The sequence below is a fragment of the Chinchilla lanigera genome, unplaced genomic scaffold (genome assembly GCF_000276665.1).
Source record: "Chinchilla lanigera isolate Chin_1 unplaced genomic scaffold, ChiLan1.0 scaffold00028, whole genome shotgun sequence".
Classification (NCBI taxonomy): Eukaryota; Metazoa; Chordata; class Mammalia; order Rodentia; family Chinchillidae; genus Chinchilla; species Chinchilla lanigera.
The window spans coordinates 8,824,081-8,843,989 of NW_004955429.1; the positions used below are offsets into that span (position 1 = coordinate 8,824,081).

Here is a 19,909-nt window from a genome sequence, read left to right on the forward strand (position 1 = left end):
GGCATACTTCCCTCCTACATCTTTAGGTTGGATAAAAAATTTATTACAGTAGAAGACACTTTGCCATTCATGCCCTTCAAAAACCTCAAAATACTCCCCATCTTCAAAAACACTATTCTCTTGTCCTTACCAATGTGTTATGCAATTTCTAAAAGTTAACCCTTTACCATATTTTGGTTATATTAATTTTAAAAGTTTTCAGATGTGACCTTGGCACTTCATGTTAATCAATAAAGGATATTTGCAGGAATGTAGTTCCTTTGCGTAAAACTATTTTTTTCACTTAAGAAGCATTGGGCATTTCACCTAGCCAACAGATAAAGTTTAGTTTAAAATACCAGGTTCAATGTAAAGATAGGAATTGGCTCTGATGAAAAGGGTATATTTAAAAATTATATAAATTCAGGAAGAAAATTATATTGCTAGTTATAAAAGGTACATTGCACTATACAAGAAACCCTAGAGTAAAATGGTCCTATATAGTTAGGCAAAGAATCGTGACCTGTACCTGGTTCGAGTTCTACAACATTTGTAGATATGGTTTATTTTCTTTTCCCTTCCTCCTCTTAATAAGTTTCCTAATCCCAAAATTTAAAATAAAGTTTGTAACAATGGGGATTACTCGCATAGTAAAATTTTTAAAATAAGATTTACAATGTTTCACACATTTCAACTGAAATGAATAAAACCCTCCACACTTGAGAGCACCTACGATATGTCTGCTATCGTCTGTTTCCTCCGCAGATCATTTAAAATCACAGACAAACTAGATATTACAGCACAGTTCTCTCAGTGGCCTGGAGCCATCTCAATTTTTCCTCATTTTTTGCTTGCAGTGCTGAAAAATAATTGTGGAATATACTGAGAATGCAATATTGAGTTTAGAGGGAATTGGCTGGAAGAGCTGAGGCTCTGATCTAGGTTCGCCAGGATGTCTGTTGACACCCTGGCCAAGGGTGGTCTGTTCCCCCAGGTGTAAATCTATGGTAGGCTTCTTTACCAGGCCCCTCAGGTAGGGAGCAATGGACATGTGTGCAGATGATATCTTGGCATATATACAGGATATCCTGTGCAATAGGGGAGAAACAGCTACGAATTTCAGGTTTCTTTTGTTCTTCCAGCTTCATGTAAATAACCTACTTATTTCATGTAACTCATTGCATGCTGAGTGTTGGGTCTACTGGTAACCAGTGAACACTGAAACTACCTTGGAGCTATGTCAGGTGCTATGCAGTTGCTTTCACCATCGAGGTATTCATGAGGAAATTGGAAGTATTTTATGGCATTACAGCCAAATATGCCACTTAGTATCAATAAGGAAACCAGTATGGCTGGTAGTATGTAATGTAACTTTTGGGTACCTCAAATTTCCAGAGCTGTTGAGGGAATCATATTAAATACGATGGTGGTGGTGATGGTGATAATGATGATGGTGATGGCAATCACATTTAACATTTATTGAGTATTTACCATGAAGAGTTACTGTTTGAAGCACATGGCATGTATTTGCTAAATCTTCTGTCACCCTACAAAGTAAGTTCTAGTTTTCTCATCATAAATAAATGTCCCGAGTCAATGAGAGTTGCTAATCTCATACAAGTAAATGGCATAGCCGTGACTTAAACCTACAAAATAGGACACTGGGCTCTGTTTCCTTAATCCCCACACGGTGAGAAGGTCCTTAGGATGGAGTGGGCGTTTCTGATGGCGAACTTCTGCATGATGTGGACCATCACTATCTCTCCACCCTTCTGCTCCAGCCGTGTGCTTGCCTTCTAGTAAATCTGCCTTCTTGGTGTCTCAACCTCAAGATGCTTGCACAGTTGCTTTCCCATTTTATTTAGGCCTTTGCTCAATTGTATCTTTTAGAGTAGCTGTTTCTGACAACTCCTAGCATGGCAGTAATTCTCTATCATTTTCTCTCCATGTTGTTCACAGCATCTATCACTATTACATGATAGAACATTGCATATTATTTTATTATCTTCATTGACCACATGAACATCACTTCTTGAAAAACGGAACACTTTTTTTTGTTCAGAATTTTCACACACATATCAAGATTTGAATATGTGGTCTTATTAAACTATCTAGCCATCTAGCCATCTCTCCATCCATCCATCCATCCATCCATCCATCCATCCATCCATCCTTCTACCCATGTATCCATTTATCAACCACTTACCCACTCTCATACTATACAGTGCTACACATTATCTAGCCAACCACTATTAAAAATAAGTCACTTTTGATTATCTCATTAGAGTGAAATTCTTACTAATTTTTCTACTCAGCATCATTTTTCTCCTTCTTTCTTCACAATTACTTTAAAAGAAAATTGTGAGCCAACGGAATGCAGAAGTTGGAAAAATGTTGAGCAGGAAAAAAAAAGCTTTTCCCCTAAATTAAGTAAAGAAGATAACTTTTAGAGTCAAATCCTACAGGGGTCTGTTTGTATATTTATTTATTCAAGAATTTTATATACAGCAACCACTCTTTTGTGATCTCCCAACTTCAGTGTGAATCCAGACTGATGCTGCCCTGAAATCATTATCATCATGCCACTATTTTTCACTCCAGATCATTACTGCTTAAAAGACACTTAGGACTCAGACCCAGAGTTTCTAAGAGGAAAAAGTGAGAGAGGTGAAACTGGCTATGATAAAAAGGGTTATATTTCTAGATTAGGTGAAAGAAAATACAGTAGATTTCTAAAATTATAATGATGCTGGATTCTTTTATCTTATTCTCAGGGTATTTCATTATTTTTCACATTTAGGATTGAAGGCATGCTGGGTTTTGCTAGGTATGAGTTTAGAAAAAGGTAGAGAAGCTACTGTCTACTTCAATTTTACTGACTTTGGGAAACATTTTCTACTCTGTGAAGTATTTCTTCCTTTTTCCTAAACTGGAAACCAGTCACCATTCTATTGGATTTCCAGATAGTTAGTAGAAAAGGTAAAATCTTACAGAATGATCGACTCCTACCCTGTGGTACCAAGTTTACCAGTGTCTCAGAGGTGGTTTGCAGAAAGGTTCAGAAAATAGAAGACCCAGAGGTCACACAATGAGGAAGGGAGAATGCCTACAGCCAAGACAGCATCTCTGAAATGGGAAACAGAAAATCCATACGGCCAAACACCATGGACACATATATTTCAGCCCTGCTCTGAGGATCTCCATGCTGTATATTGCACAGAGCTTTCTGCAGTCTTGACAATAGAGAGATGTTGGTGGTGAAAATGAAGGAATGAAACAGAATTGGATCCTAAATGTTGATATAAAAATTCCATTCCTAAAATGACAGGACTTTCACTGTGGCTCACACATACTTTTTCACCAACAAAAGCAAGTTGCTTACAATTATCTCATGCATTCTTTAAAGCACTTTGCACAGCCCTAATAATTTAATCCTCACAGGAAGTTCATGAGGTAGTATCATTATGACAACTGTTTTATGGGTGACACAAATAAGGCAAAGGAAGACTAAACCACAGAGCTGACAACGAATGGGTAAACTAGGATGAACACCCAGTGCTCTTGTTACAGATGTGGGCTTTTGGTCGCTGGTATAAATGCTGGTTAGTAGTGAAGTGACCATGTATCAAGTGAATTGCACTTAATATATGATTGTGCTTAAATAAATAATATTCTCATACAAAACAGTACATATTTTAATGAAGAACTATTACAGTCACAATGTTAGAATATTCCTTTTCTTTTCTATCAATTCTATTCCTGTTTCTCTAGTCTATGGAACAGTTGTTGCATGTATAGCGTATATATACAAACTATTTTACATCAACTTGAATAAAAAAGTAGGTATAATATATTTATAATCTGTAACTTGGTTTTCCATTAGTGAGTTACTTGCTTTGTTATTAACTTTTACTAAGAGGAGAAATCCTTCTGAGTTTGTATTTGGACAGACTACAGACTATATATTCACTCTTTCACCTTATTTTTCTTTATAAAAACACACTAAATTTGATTTTACAATGAGGATACTACCATCCTATATTTAGAATGCCAAGAAATACAAATACATCTAGCATTGTGCATTCACTAAATATCCTTGAGTAACTTTGAGTTGTAAGTTTTTAAATGGGAAGTAAAATATGAAATTCAAATAGCTTTCCATTTTCAGGTAGAGAATTATCTCTATATATTTTATCTTATTTTCACTCACAAATTTAAACTTTTTTCTCAATCATTCTGAAATTTGAAAATACACCCAGAGACTACAGATCTAGATCGTAGATGTAGTTATTTATTGTGATTGTATCATTTTTCCAACCTGAGGCTATAAAATGACAGGTCTGAAGTTCTATGATTAGGGTCAAAAGAGCGGAGAGTATGAAAGCCTTTAGAAACTATATAAGTATATAAGAAGTGTGTAGACCTGCTTTCTGAGATTTCTAGATGTTGTGGTTTATATCTAGATGTCCTTGAAAAACCTCATGCACTCATAGCTAGGGCTTTGGGGAGGAGACTGGATCATGGGTGAGTGATATGCAGCAGTGGCTTGGCCCACTGATGAGTTTAGAGCTAAATATGGTGCTGGGAGGTGAAGTCTTCTGGAGAAGGTGGGCCACTGGGGCATAGCCTGAAAGGGTCTGTCTCCCTCTCTCCTCCCTTGATTGCTGTCTGCTTCCTGCTGCCATGTATGAGCTGTTTCTCCCCTGCGATACACCCCCTGCCACAACACCCTGCCTTGGAGCCAGCTGACTATGGACTGAAACCGCTACAAACTGTGAGCCAATATAAACCTTTCATTCCTCTTTTACCGCGTAAGTTTTGGGTATTGTGTCTCAGCAATGAGAAAGTAACTAAGACACCAGACTGCAGTCCCTTTCCCTGCTTTGACATGGACCTTTACTCTCCTCCAACTATTCTCATTCATTCCATTTGATGCTATTCCTCGTGCTACTTTTACTTGCTCAGTTTTATTCCTTTTGAAGGGTGGCTACTGTCCTAGGAAGGAATCTTGGTGGGTCAACTTTGAGGCTCAGGGTCACAGAACTTACAGATTCTTTGGATGGATTTGTTCTCGGTCTGAGTAAAACCCATCCCTGCATTGGCTGATATGCTAAAAGCGCCTGGCTGGCCATACTTTCCAGTGACGATTTGTTAGCTCTTTCCAAGTTCTGCTCTACTTTTCCTTATAGGCATAAAAACCACACAGATCTTGTTGCTCTTTGGGGTTTACCCCTATTGCTTATAATTTGGGTTTATAGAGATGTAATTTTATTTAATTTTGTTTGTAAGTTTTGCGTTACCAGTTGAGCTTGCTAACTAGGTACTCTGGTCACTTTGACATAAGGAATTAATAAAATCTCAAAGCTGTCTGCCACTACCATCACCATCATTTATTGGTTTTAGTGGTTTTTTAAATAGCTTTATGGATTTATAATTTATAGGGTACAAAGTTCAGCCTGGTGAAGTTTAATGTTTGATAATTGCAGTGTATTCGTGAAGTTGTGCTATAATGACCATAAACAATTTTAGAATATTTTCACCTCCCTATATAAGGAAACCTCATATCAATTAGCAGCCACTGCCACCCTCATTCCCTCAGTCTGAAGTAAGTTCTAATCTGCTTTCTGCCTATCCGCATTTCCCGACTTTGAAAATTCCACATACGTTGTAATGTCATGCAATTTGTGGGCCTTTAATGCTATTGGTGGAATATAACAGTAATAAAAATTAAGTCACCTTTGAAGTTCGTTACCTCAACTGGAAAGAGGGAGATGGGCTGGGGATGTAGCTCAGTGGTATAAGTGCCTTCCTAGCAAGCACAAAGTCCTGAGTTCAATTCCCAGTACCAAAAAAAAAAAAAAAAAAAAAAAAAAAAGCGGAAAGTGGGAGAAATCCCATAAGACAGTTTGTGATGATATGGTCATGTACTATTTCAAGCTGCTTTCCTAACGCAGAACAATATGCATCATTTGAGAACATGTTGTGTTAATGATGGCAATTGTATCAATAAAATAGAGTACAGTAATTTACTATGTACTAGTTATATTCCAGGAATGAAACGCATACTAACCATTTAAGAGACCTATAAGGGAGATACTGTGTTTATCATCTCAATTTTATTGATGGAAACCAAGGCAAAACAAAATGACTATTTTCCCAAGCTGCATGGCAGACTCGGATTCCACTTCTAGGGAGTTTGACTCCAGAGTCTCTACTACTTCTCACTGAGATGCTACTTTTAACCACTACTTTTAGGTGTTTTGACACAAACCATCATCTTCCTGTCATCTGACAGTAGTGCAAAGCAATTTAGGCCACATACCCTGAGGTCCTGTTCACTGCCTATCTTGCACAGCACTGATATTTTATTGACATGTAATTTAATACTAAGGATTTACAAAAACATTATTATTAGTTTTCAAAATTTTTAATGATTTTTCATGTTATTTACAGAATAATTGGAAAATTCTCCTAATTGATAGCAGCCTGGGCCATTCAAATCCAATGGCTACTTCTTCCTAAAATTTAATCAACATAGTTGATCACATTTAACTAGTTGACTACAGAATTCCTCTTTGATGACACAGAAAGAGCTATAGGCTTAAATCTGCCACTATATATCACTAAATATAAAATATGAAGTATCTCCAAGGTTATCTGAGTATTGAGTTGAGTTGGACAAAATTAATTAACAATCATGTAAATTCTCAAATGATTTTAAAACAAGGAAAGGAAGAAACAGTGCAGACTTCTACATAAAAGCAAGAGAAGCTGTAATAATAACTGTCAGTTCCCTTCTGTCCTGAATCAACCAAGAGAACAGTCATTTTGCTTCCCTTGAGAGGAAGAAATTTCTCATTTTATAAAAGTTTCTTTCTTCTAAAACCTCATAAAAACTTTTGAAGCTTTTTTTACTTGAAAAAAGTTACGAACATCATTGCTAGATTGTATTTCAAACTGTAATAGAAAAACCAACATATAACTAGGAAATTTACCACAAAGGGGTTTATGAAGCACATTCTCATCTCTACAATTTCCCTTTCATAGGAACAGAAGCACATTTTCCCTTATTGAGGCACCTTCCTCCCAACACCTACAAGCCCAAATCAAACCCTGTCTTCAGTGTGGTACAGACACCAGCAGCTATATATTCCCTAGATTGCAAGGGGTACATCAATTACGATTTTATGTAACATATATAATGTCACTGAGTAGCGACCACCTTTTCAGGAAACGGGGGGAAAAATAAAACTTTAAAAGATTTATTTCTAACAAAGCAGAATCCTTTGAAGCAGCTCTGCTCATAAAAAGAACAGATGCTACAACAGCACCAAAACCAAAGTCACATTTTTGAACTGCCTCAGTGAAATGATATTTTAAGATGAGAGCAACAATAAAATTAAATAGCATTCAGGTTTAGCTTTTCTTTCCCAGAGGCTTGCTGCCAAGCGAATCCTTATAGAAAAACACAGAAGGCATAGCTTTCACTGGCTGTATATATCATGCAGGACTATTTTGGAAATCAAATGGAATAATTTTTTGAAAGAACATGGCAAACTGTGAAATTGCACAAATGCATTTATAATTTTTTTTGTATTTTTTGGTAGTTTTGTAAAGAAAATATAAGTGTAGTTATACTTCACATTTAGGAACATGATAAAAGATTGCAAGTTTTGAAAGTTATTATTCCCAAGCTGGCATAATATTTTTTTATTTTAAAGAGAATAACAAAAAAAAGAACAAGAGTAATATACCAACAACATAGACCCATGTTTTACACCAGCACAACTTGTCACAGCTAAATCTTGGAAACAACCCAAATCCTCATCAACTGAGGAATGGGGTAGTATTTTTAAATCTCCTAACCAAAGTTCTCAGGACAAGCTCTGCTTTACCTGTTTGAACTTACTGTTCACAAAAAGCCAGCACGAAAAGCCAGCTTTGCGACTGTTTTACTGGTTCATTTCTTACTAAATGAGAGATATACATATAAATTTTAGGCTTATTTTACATTATTTCTAAAAATAAATGTAAAGGGGATACTTCTACATGTTAGAAAGGGAGTAGTATGGGAAAAGTTTTCAATTAGCAATAATCGCGCCTTTGGATAAACCTCATTGGCTGTGATACTGCCACTGTGCAAAGCTATACAAAGGGAGTAGTATGGAAGAAAGAGTCACTTTTGCAATTGGAGAATGGAGAGGGTCCTGTTATAATCTGAACACTGAAGTTGCCCCCAGATTCCAAAGCTGACATTTTATCCTGCAAGGTGATGTCATTAAGGGGAGATGAACTTGAAGGGGAACAAACTCTGTACTAATGGAATTATTGTCCTTATAAAATAGGCCAAAGGTAGCCCATTCACCCTTTCACCAGGGGAAAACACAGCAAGAAAGTGATATCTATTAAGTAGGAAACAAATCCTCCTCACACACCAAAACTGCCGGCACCTTGATCTTGTGTGTTGCCACCTCCAGAACTGTTCAGAATAAATTTGTTATTTACAAACCATTCAGCTTATGACATGTTGTCATAGCAACCCAAATAGACTAAGATGGGTCTTTTCTATTTAGGCAGTTGTACCTTTACAATGATTTTTACTTTTCAAATTATTTGTCTGCACATGTGTATTCAAGGTACCTAACTGTAGGGCATTTTACAAATGCACAAGAGAGATAAAAATGTCCACTTATAAATACATTTCCAAATGGGACAGCATTCCAGCAACTTACCAGTTGTGCAGTTTCTAAACTCAATATCATCAATTGCAGCTCCTCCTCCTAGATCACTTGTTCTGATACCTTGAAAAATGACTTCAAAATTCCTTAACTTTCCTAGCAGGATGACAACATTTTGCCACTGATTGCCAGGATTTTGTGTACTTTCTTGCCATACTTCAGATCGTCCTTTCTCTGTCTGAAATTAAAGAGGCTTACATTAGGCAAATAATCAAACACATAATAATAGCAAAGAAACAAACCTAGTTGTTTATTTAGGACAGAAGTTTCTGACCAGTGAATATTGGAGACGGGGAGAAAAACTTTGGAAATCTGATAATATCCGTGATAGAGTTTATCTCACCAAAGCGGAGTGTATTAATCTTCCAACATGCTTCCCAAAAGGAATACTGGTAGGACTAGCAATTAACTTGTTTTGGTATTTTCACGGATATTATTATAGTGGCCTTAACACTTAAATCCACCTATCATTACATCTGCATGAAATTCTTGGTATTGGATGGAATCTGAACCATTTGTACAAGTCCTGAGTTTGTAGTAAATGTTCTTCTCCCAATTTCTAATTACAGAGTTTAATTAGTGCAGTTGCAACTTCCCAACATTTAAATAACTGACCTAGGGAAAGATGAAAGTGGGATGAAAAAGTAATATATATACTGCCTGGCAAGCACAAGGTCATGAGTTCGGTTCCTGGTACCGGAGGAAAAAAAAAACAAAAAAACAAAAAACAAAAGTTATATATATATATCACTTATCCTTGTGTATATGATGAAGTATATTAGTCAGCCTTCCTAACACTAGGACAAAATATCCAGTACCAATAACTTAAGGATGAGAAGGTTATATAGCTGTTTCCAGTGGGTTCAGTCCATGCTGAGATCCAAGGCAGAGAAGGCCTGGTAGAAGAGTATTGGAGAGGATATCTGCCCACTCCATGGCAGAGCAGAAGTACAGAGATAAGGGAGGGGAGAAGGATAAGAATTTACTCTTCCTTATCATGTCCTCTCTGATCCACATCCATCCAGGCTCTGCCTCCTAACAGCACATTCAGCTAAATGGTTCATCCACTGAGAAGGACAGCACCCCCCTATTCAAATCACCTTCCATCCACATGTACCTTTCTGAGACGTAGATGACTGAACAAATCATGATGATAGATATTTAGCAAAGAAAATGTATGTGTGTGTGTGTGTGTGTGTGTGTGTATGTTTATGGTTATCCCCCAAATTTTAATTTATCTATGTTTCCTGGTTAGATCACTGTGTTTTCAGGATAAAGTCGCAATGAGATCCTTGACTTTAAAGCTTGCAATCAAAACAGTGGAATCAATTAATATATTTAGAAGAATGGCAGAAAATCAAACAAGATATTCCAACATATTTATAGCATACACCCATCAGACATTTTTTTTAAATGGGTTAAAGAAATAAAGAGAAATAGCTGAAGATGGGCTATGGGAGATACACATTTATATTGTCATGCTTTTGGGGAATTAATATTAGTAAACATGGCTGATGTCTCCTATTGTTGAAGGAGAAATTAGATATCTGATCAAGTGGTTCTTGGTGTGGCTACAGGTAGCAAGTACAAGCATGTATCATTCAATCTAAAATTAACTTTGCCATAAAGGGGATAGGAAATTCACACCTAATTAATAGAATTTTCTATCTTCCTCATGACTAAAGAGAAGTTCTTTGCAAGGTTAGTCTTTGAGTCTCAGTGATGTTTCTGAGACTTGGTATCAAAGGGATTATTAGTTAAATTAAAGATTAAAGTAGCGGGGATCTGTCTGACACTTAGCAATACTAGAGAAATGGATATTGATGAAAGTCTGCATTAACTTACAAACTTTACTTATTTTTCGTATACATGTGACTCTGCAGCTTATACATCAATTATTAGCTATGGCAACACCCCAAAGGGATTTAAAAAATAACATTGAAGAAGGTGGTGTGATCCCTTTAATCAATAAAATATAAACTATTTCTTAAAACTTCTAACTGGGTTTCTAGTAAAAAAATAAAAAAGACTTGTATAAAATATTCACTGGATTTTATCTCAGAGAGAAAGCAAATAAAAGTTATTTTGAAAAGCAAGCATGATGAGACACTGTACAGTGTCATTCTAATATATTTGCTATTGTTAGCCTTTGAATAAAGCATCAACTCTTATCCCTATAATTATCTGAGGTACTCAGCCAAATAAACAAAGGAAATGTATTTTTGCTTACCATCCACCCATACATTTATTCATTCAATGTTCAATGCTACTATAGTAACAAGTTATAACGCCAGCAGTTAGGGATTAAAAAGGTGAGAAGACACAGAACTATTCTGTGGAAGCAATAATCTAATATAGAATTCATAAACATAAATTACTGAGAATGAAATCATTCTCTCTTCTCTCTCTTCTCTTTCTCTCTCTCTGTCTCTGTCTCTCTGTCTCTCTGTCTCTCTCAAACACACACACACACACACACACACACACACACACACACACACCAGAAAAGTTTTAAAAGTGTCTATGGAACAAATTCACAAGTTTTATTGCACATATATTCTAGTTTTATTTCTTTACTTAATATCTTGATTTCAACTCTTTTTGAACTGAGAAAGATAAAAATCTATCATTTGTAAACCATGACTTTTCCATTGCTCACGGATTTATCACTCACTTTCATGTGATTTTTAAGTTGAAGACCTTAAGGCAATAAATATATGAGAAGCATTAAACCACACTGATAAGGCCTAAAAATCGACATTAATAGAAAAATAGTTAAATTATAGAAAGTGGGGCTAGAGCTATAGCTCATTGGTAGAGTGCTTGCCTAGAATATGACAGGTCCTGAGTTCAACCCCCGGCACCACCAAAAAATAAGCAAAAATCTAGAAATTGAACAAATATATTATCTTAGAATTTAATCTTTTCCCCAAGTTTAATTGATTTCCCAAACATTACTCATGTTGTTCCTTTATCTTGCACATTGCATATTTGCTTTTGCATTGTGTTTTCCTTGATACTTTATTATCTCTTCCTTAGAGTCACAGAAAGACAATAAGAAACACTAAAAAAGAGCCACTTCAAATTACAGAAGCATATTGATTGATTAATTCACTTTAACTATCAATGTCATATAAATTGACCACATAAAATTGGCCAACTTCCTCCAAACCATTTGAGTTCTGCCACTTTTTCTCCACTGATATGTTTACTATGTTTTGAAACTGTTTCCAGAGATAACAACCTCAGAACAAGCCATCCACAATGTCATACCTGTTAAGTCACTGTATTTTCCTCTTTTAGGAAAGATTTTAGTGGACTATTTTATGTTCTTCCAGATAGGAGCAGCTGAAATCCCTGGATATGACATACAATTATATAGAAATATAAAAAGGTGCTGAAAAGTGGAAAGAAGAAGGTAGACTGATGAGGGACCTCAGGTCTTAAAGAAACACAAAGTGGCTAGTTGCCTAAGCTTTATTTCTGCACCCTGTCTCTCAAACTAGATATTAAAAACTAGCAACCTTGGTACTCCAATAGGAACGAACTACTCTCTCCAGCCAAAGAACTGGAAAATGGTGAGTCCAAGAAGAAAGAAAATGCCCAAACAATAATTGCTCTATGACAGCTAAACATTACTGAAAAACCAGTCTGACTTCCACCTCCAACAGCAAAGGATGAACACAGATCCTAGATTTCCATCCACAACAGGCTATACCAAGATCCCAAGACATCTCCCACAAGACTCTCAAATGAAGGAAAACTAAAAGAATTTCCCCAGTACTGTGGTTTTATCCCTTTCAAGTGCTTCTCATTTTCTTCTGCAAAGCAACTCTGTCTATCAAAGATCACTGTCTCTTTGTTAATATTTATAGCATTTGGGGTGTTAGGGATTGAACCCAAGGCCTCATACATGCTAAACTTATGTTGTACCACAGAGCTATATTCCCAGGCAAACAAGAACAGAGAATATTTCAAGCTACATAGATCACATTACTGGCATTAACAACCTCCACAAGTATGGTAAAATGTCTTAAAAATATCTTTTAAGCTGGTCATGATTGTACATGCCTGTAATCCCAGCACTCAAAAGGCTGAAGCAGGTGGTTTGCTGGGAGTTCAAGGTCAGCCTGGGCTACACAGTGAGTTGAAGCCCAGCCTGAACTGCATAGCAAGACCCTGTCTCAAAAAGACAAAAAAAAAATCTGTTAAGATATAGAAAAGAGTGACTAGAATTTAGAATACCATCTATATCTAGCAGACCAATATACACAATTCTTCAAATTATCTAAAAGTTTAACTATTTGAAAAATTGAGTACTTGCATCAGAAAGTTTAAATTCCTTAAATTGAAAGCATATTGAAATGTTTAAAATATGTATAAGTTAATACAGTACTGAATTTCCAAAAATAAAACAAAAGTAAGACCAATTATTTTAAATTAGCATGTTTTCTACAGAAACAGCTTGCAAACAGTTATCATATTTGAAGAAAAATATATACTTAAGGGTTTCATGTTTACAGGAAGTTTTCTGCCCTAAAAGAATAATTTTGAGGGATAAGCCAATATTCTCATTGGGTAGATGTGTGTGGCTATGGATACTGTATGTAATATTTTACATGTTTTATGAAATAATTCTCAAGAGACAAATTCTCACTTTTTATGAAGAGTGTTCCTTTAAATCCAAAACATTTATTTGTGGCTATTTCCTTTAAAGATTTGGACAACCAAAATGTGGCTCTTATGTGAAGCCAGCAGTTTGACTCAAAGTAGAAAGACCAGCAAAGCTGCACATGTTCCTAGGATGACATCTTTCCATGTTCATAACTGGATGTTAACAATGCGACTTCAGATAACTATCGTTATTTAGGTCTTGAAATATAATTAGTGGGGTTAAGATTTCTTCTTCATGAGACTGAAAGTCAATGTTCATATATCTTAGGTCTACACATGAAGAAGTCACAATATTCTGGATCCAAGCCTATTCTATCACCCACTCAACTATCACCAGGATATTCTTTGAGCCGGAATGCGTAGTTGCTGTAGGATATCTGCAGGACACGTATCTTGCAGAAGTACTCTACACTGTATCTGAAGAAGCCGTGTTCATGTGCAATTGGCAGTACAACTGGTATGCCTTGAACAAAATAGGCTTATCAAGTGATCCTAGGAAATCAGTGTCCATAAGCTGATACCTGCCTGATAAGCAGCCAATACAATTTCATGTACAAAAGACTTAAGAGGCCTCTGCCCAACCTCACTTCCTCTAGAACTCTCTTTATTGTGCCTACTCACCTTCACGAGTCCTTGAATTGTTCAACCTCCATCTCTGAACAGTCACATGAAATGCCCTTCATCCTACCCCAATCTGACCTAGTTAATTCCTGCTCAGGTTGCAGCTGAACCATCATTTCCTGGGGGGGCCTTCAGTGACCTCCTTAACAAGGGAGTATTACACCTCCCTCACACCATCCAAGAGGACAGTGCACTTGTCTTTCTCAGCACTGATCACAGCTGTGATTATATAGTCTTCTTTGGTGTAATGGCTTGATAAACATCTGTCTTTCCCATTGAACGGAATGCCACCATGGTGAAAATCGGATAAATAATGCCAACCACAGTGCCTTCCACACAGAATGTGCTCAATAAATAACTGCAAAGAGGAGTAATTACATTGTATAACTAAGCATGTATAGAATTTAAAGTAATTTTAAGTGTATGTCATGTAAAATATGCAGAATATTTCAGTTTCCCTTTCAAACCGTTGACAGGGTCTGTAACATAAGTTTAAGGGAGAAAGAGACGGCACATCAAGAATGCACTGGATGGAATTGCAGGAAAACACTAGGGATTGGCTTTACCTCTTTAAATATCACCTCTGAGAAGCTTCTTTAGAACTTGCAAAGTGGATTCCATTCTCACTCATTACAGTGGTGCATTTTAATTTTTATGGCACCTTTCACTACTTACTTTGCAAAATCATGTTAATTGTCTCCTCCACCATAATTCAAGGTCTAGGAGAACAGGAATCCTCTCTGTTTTATGCACCTCTGGATCTCCCATGCCTAAAATAGAGCTTGGCCTAGAGTAGGCACCAAATAATCATTTCTTTAATGAGTACATGCGTACTGAATTTCAACTTAGTGAATTAAGGGGTTGCACTGGATTGTTAATAGTTGCTGAAAGTTGTTTTAAAAAATTCACTAAACAAATATTAATGTGTGATTCTATCTTTGATAGAGGAAGAAACTAATTATAGTGGATATAATTTGCATCCCTAAAAGGTATAAATGTTAATTAAACACTTAAAAACTGACCAAAGGACATTTTTCCTAAACAGCGTGTTAGTTCATTCACATAGATAAGTTTCTTAGAATATTCTATAGTTGATTCAAATCTTAGATAATACAAAACCAAGTAAAAAATTATGTATAAAATAGGATAATCTACTGACTAGACTGTTCTGACAGAGGTACATTTAGAATGATTTCTACAAGGTCTTTACTGTACTCTGTGCAGAAAATGCTCACTAACTCAATTAAAATCTCAATCTGACTTAGTGCTTGGTGGCTGATTTCCACTGTCTTTCACACTACATTTGGTTCCTGAAGGAGAAAAAAAATATTGTTGAACATAGAGGAACAATGGGAGAAAAGAAAAATGAAAAGTTCTTAGGAAGCATCTGACAGAAAGAATAATAAGAAAAGGCAACAAGGTCAAAAGCAAGATGTCAGTTATGAATGATCATATCTCTCCCTCGGCACACTGTCGTTCAGGAAGGGTGATAACCATTCAGTGCAAACAGAAGAACAAGATTTTATGGCAAAAGTATTAGACATATCTCAGTTCACTTGTCTTCTTGAAAGGATGAGGAAAAATGAAAAATAAAAATAAAACAAATATATGCACGTGAAATAGCAAATGTGTATAAATGAACACCAAGTGTCAAGCTAAGATTCTTGTGCAAATTTCTCTTCCCAAAGGAACAACTGCATACATCGTTTATAAAGCACAGATAAAAATCTTTCAACAAGCATTAAAAGTAAAATTCTCAATCTGAAATCTTCTGACCCTCAATACTAACAATAGGTACAGAATAAAATGTATAAATGTTTTACTGCTAGGGAAATGATATAGCAGTGATGATGAAGCTCTTAGAGACCTACAGCCCAACCTGCAACCCAAAACCCACTTGTTTGTCACAAACTCCCAACACTGCAGTGAAATCTGAATATTGAGGTTTTAGTTTAGAAAAAACACCGCATATATTAACATCTTTTGTCTTAAAAGAAAAACAACACACTGCCATAGGTTCACCATCTCTGCTACATACTATTTATGTGTAAGAATTAATGAGCAATTTTTGAATATATCTTTGGATTCACCAAAGTAAGGCATTAGGTTTTGTGTTTCCTTAACAAGATAAGTCAAAATATTCAAAGTTTTACTTTCAACATATATTTGTACTAATGAAATGTAATTATAGTTTCAACAAAGGAGTACAAACTTAAAATATGGAGAAAATATGTAGCAACAGGACACTAAGTCAACTAAAAGTTAGAAATCTAGACATGAATTCATACCTGATAGGAATTAAGTAGGATAAATACTGTGCTACCTTGGTTCAAGAATGCTTTTGTTTGCAAACAATTTGGTTCCCAAGCAGAAGTGTTTGACAAAATTTTGTTGCTGTTTATAAACTCTGCATCAGGTGACAAACATGACCTGAGTCATTTTTCCTGCACAGACACAAAGGGGGCTATCTTTTCCAACATTGCTCAAGAAATTAAGTTGCTGAACTGAGGTATAATGGTAAATATTAGCTAACTGTGAGAACTTTACTGTGATTACTGTATTCATTTCCCAGTTCCCCAACCCATATACAGTATTGAACATCAAACTGATACCAGGCATCCTTCTACTTGCTAAAGCAAGGCTATAATAATAAAGTAAAATTGGAAATTAATATTGCTTTAAGTAAACTTAAGAAGGGCATATTTAAGTTGCTCATTACATTTTAGTACTCTTTAGCTGAAGGGAGGACACACAATGGAATCTTCACAGACATGATTCACATGAAGGTTATACTTTCACTTAAGTCAATATTAAGTATTTTTATGTGTCAATAAATCTGAATGTCAAGGGGAGAATAAAAAGACAAGATATCAGGAGCTAATAAATAAATGGTAATAAAATCATATAAATACTACATTTGAGCATAGCTAAATTTCTCTCTGTGAGAGAAAAGGGACAGTACTTTGGCAGGGTTGCAGGGAAATGACAGCTGTAGGAAGTTAGGAAGGAGTGATAAAGTGTGCAGTACTAGAAGAAATGGGCTTTGGAAACTGAACTGGATACATATCATCAAGATCCCAAAGAAAAAGAAGGCATTCTAGGCCAAGAAAACTTCATGACTAAAGACACTAGGTATGTGAATATTTGAATAGTTTAGAAAAATCTTGAATAATGTGATATGGTGATAATATGAAGAGTGTGTTAAAAACTTTAAAATGTTGAGTTGGTATGTATGATGTTAACATTTATGTCTCCATGTCTGACTGAAGCCTCATGTGCTTAAAAGTGGGGTTCTGGGGTGGTCATTGGATTGTTGGGGATTGTAGCTAACTTGCTATTCGGAGGTAGGATCTGGTTGGAAGATTGGGGCTAGACTGTGAAAGGTTTTATCTCCCTTCCTGTCTCTTCCCTGAGCTCCCTGCTTCTGGGATGGCATGGAGGGCAGCCCCTCCTCCCATGCTCTTGCACCATGCTCTTCTCCCCTGGAGCCAGCTGCCTATGACCTGGAATATGAGCCAAAGTAAAACCATCCTCCTTTCAGTGTGGGTGTCAGGTATTGGGTCTCAGCCATGATGGAAGTGTCAGAGACATAGGCAAAGGCCACACTGTGGGAAGTGTCTTTAATCTCATGCTAAGGATTGGAGAATCAACACCATCGCTGAAGAAAAGCCACTGACCATGGCGAAGCAGGAGAATAACTAGACAACATCTGTTAGAAAGATCAAGCTGGAGGCATCAGATAGCTAGGATGAGATCACAGGGAAAATAGATGTATGTAGTTAAATAAGAAATCTTGGTTAGAGTAGGCATCATGAAGAAGGTAGGAATTTCAGGGAGTGGAGGCTGGAAGGCCTGCGGGTGGGTATGGCCTTGGAATGACAGGACACCTGAAGGGTTGTGTTGAGAATCTTGTGGAAACTTGATATCAGAAATACTATCACTGATGTAAGTACATGATCCCCCCACTTGCCAAAAGAGACTAGAAATATGATAATTACGGAATATATAGTGGTAAAATGTCTACAGGAGGGTCGAGAAAATGTGTCAGAAAAACCCATACATTCAGAGGTAGGAAGATAGGCTGAGTAAAGAGCGACTCTGCTTGAATCTCAGTTACATCATTTATTTGTTGTGTGACACTGGGCAAATCATTCAATTTATTTTGGTTGCATACTTCTCAGCTGAAAATAAAGTACAGGTAACGCTCATTCACTGTCCCTGAATTCATGCTTTTGTGGTCAAGTATATTTTTAAAATTTGGAATTGTACAAATTGTACAGAGATATAATGATGCACCACACATCATATCTTAGGTGTAATATCCTAGTAAGATTGTAGTAGCTAGTTCATACTAAATAAAATATGCAGATATGTCCAAAATAATGCACATGTGATTATCTATAGTCTACAGCATAAAGGGTAAATGTCATAAGACAACTCTTATGTCAGTATTGTCACAATTGATTTGAGTGGCAATGTTTAATTTCCTTTTCAAACCATCTTAGTCTTTAAATTTATGGATGATGAGAGTGAGGATGGTGTTATATAAGACATAGGACTATAATTATTAAAGGAGAAAATGCATTAAAGGATTTGGGAAATCATAAAAACATGGGAGAGACAGATCTTGTGAGCTGGGTGTGGTGGTGCACACTTGTAATCCCAGCTCTTTGGGAGGCTCAGGCCAGAGGATCTAGAGCTCAAGATCAGCCTGGCCTACACAGCAAAACCCTGTCTGAAAGAAAAACAAGAAAGACAAAAAATCTGAAAGAAGGAAAGGAAGGGAGAGAAAGAGAAAGCTAAGGCAGATATAAGGAGAACTCAGGGTTACAGTGAGACAAAAGACAATACTTGTAATTTCAGAAATAAAATGATGAAATATCTCATTTAAAGATTATAATTTCACAATTAAAGAATTTAGAAGGAGAGCAATTTTAGGTGAAGAAATGTCTCTGAAGCAATTGCTTAGATTTGGGTGTTGCAGAAAAGAAGGAAAAAAAAAAGAATTCAGGCAAACATACTATCAGTTATAGTAGAAAAAGACAATGTGTACTTTAAAAAACACAGTAAAAGACACACGGCCATTACCCCTGTCAAAGTACTCCCACTTGCTTTAAATACACTTATCCTACGTTCTTGACACTTTCTGAAGCACTTCTGGACATCCTCTTCAGGTCTTCGGTTGTGCCTTTATGGCTGCCTCTATGTCCTTAATCAATTTCAAATCATTTAACCTTTCATAATCATTCTGACTTTGGGAAGAGCCAGAAGTCAAGTCACAGGGTACCAGATCTGGTAAATAAGGTGGGTGAGCATACTGTCTAACTTTTTTCCCAGGCTGCCTTTCTATTGGGAGGCACTCAGCAGGAGGATTCAAAACATTTTTATCACATCTTATACAGACATAAACGAGAGATTCCAGAGCTGCCTCAGAAAGTGGGGTAGGTGCATCAGAAGTGAGGAGGATTAATGGCAATGCTTTCACTGTCATAAATTTAAAACAAATTAAACATTCACTGTATTTTTCAGCCACTCTTTTAATTCATCAGCTTGGCGGACATAGCTTTGATGAAATTAACCAAAACCAGAGCATACAATAAAAGTTATAGAACATCCCTAGTGCTCATCTGCATACCTTCCCAACTCAAGAAGGAAAGTGTGAGAAAGAGAAAGTGATATGGATCACACGGTTCTTTATTCTGTTCACAAGATGAGGAGGTTGACCTAGAAAAGTTGACTCTTACAGCTCCTGGAGTGGTGAGGAGAAAGAAGTCAAGTACATATAGCTCCTAATATTTGTAGTTGATGAAAGAGTTGAATGTAGTTTAATATTGAATTTGCTTGTATATGTATATTTAGCTACACATATTATACATAAGTGTGATTTCCTCACTGAT

General features: G+C 36.3%; 1 protein-coding gene across 1 annotated transcript in view; it reads right to left on the bottom strand.

Moving 5' to 3' along the window:
• Positions 1 to 19,909, bottom strand: part of Malrd1 (MAM and LDL receptor class A domain containing 1) — a 600,954-nt gene that overhangs the window by 189,368 nt on the left and 391,677 nt on the right. Inside the window, exon 29 of the mRNA XM_005387237.2 lies at positions 8,712 to 8,895. Coding sequence (XP_005387294.2) covers positions 8,712 to 8,895 — 184 coding nt within the window. The remainder of the gene's footprint in view (positions 1 to 8,711; positions 8,896 to 19,909) is intronic.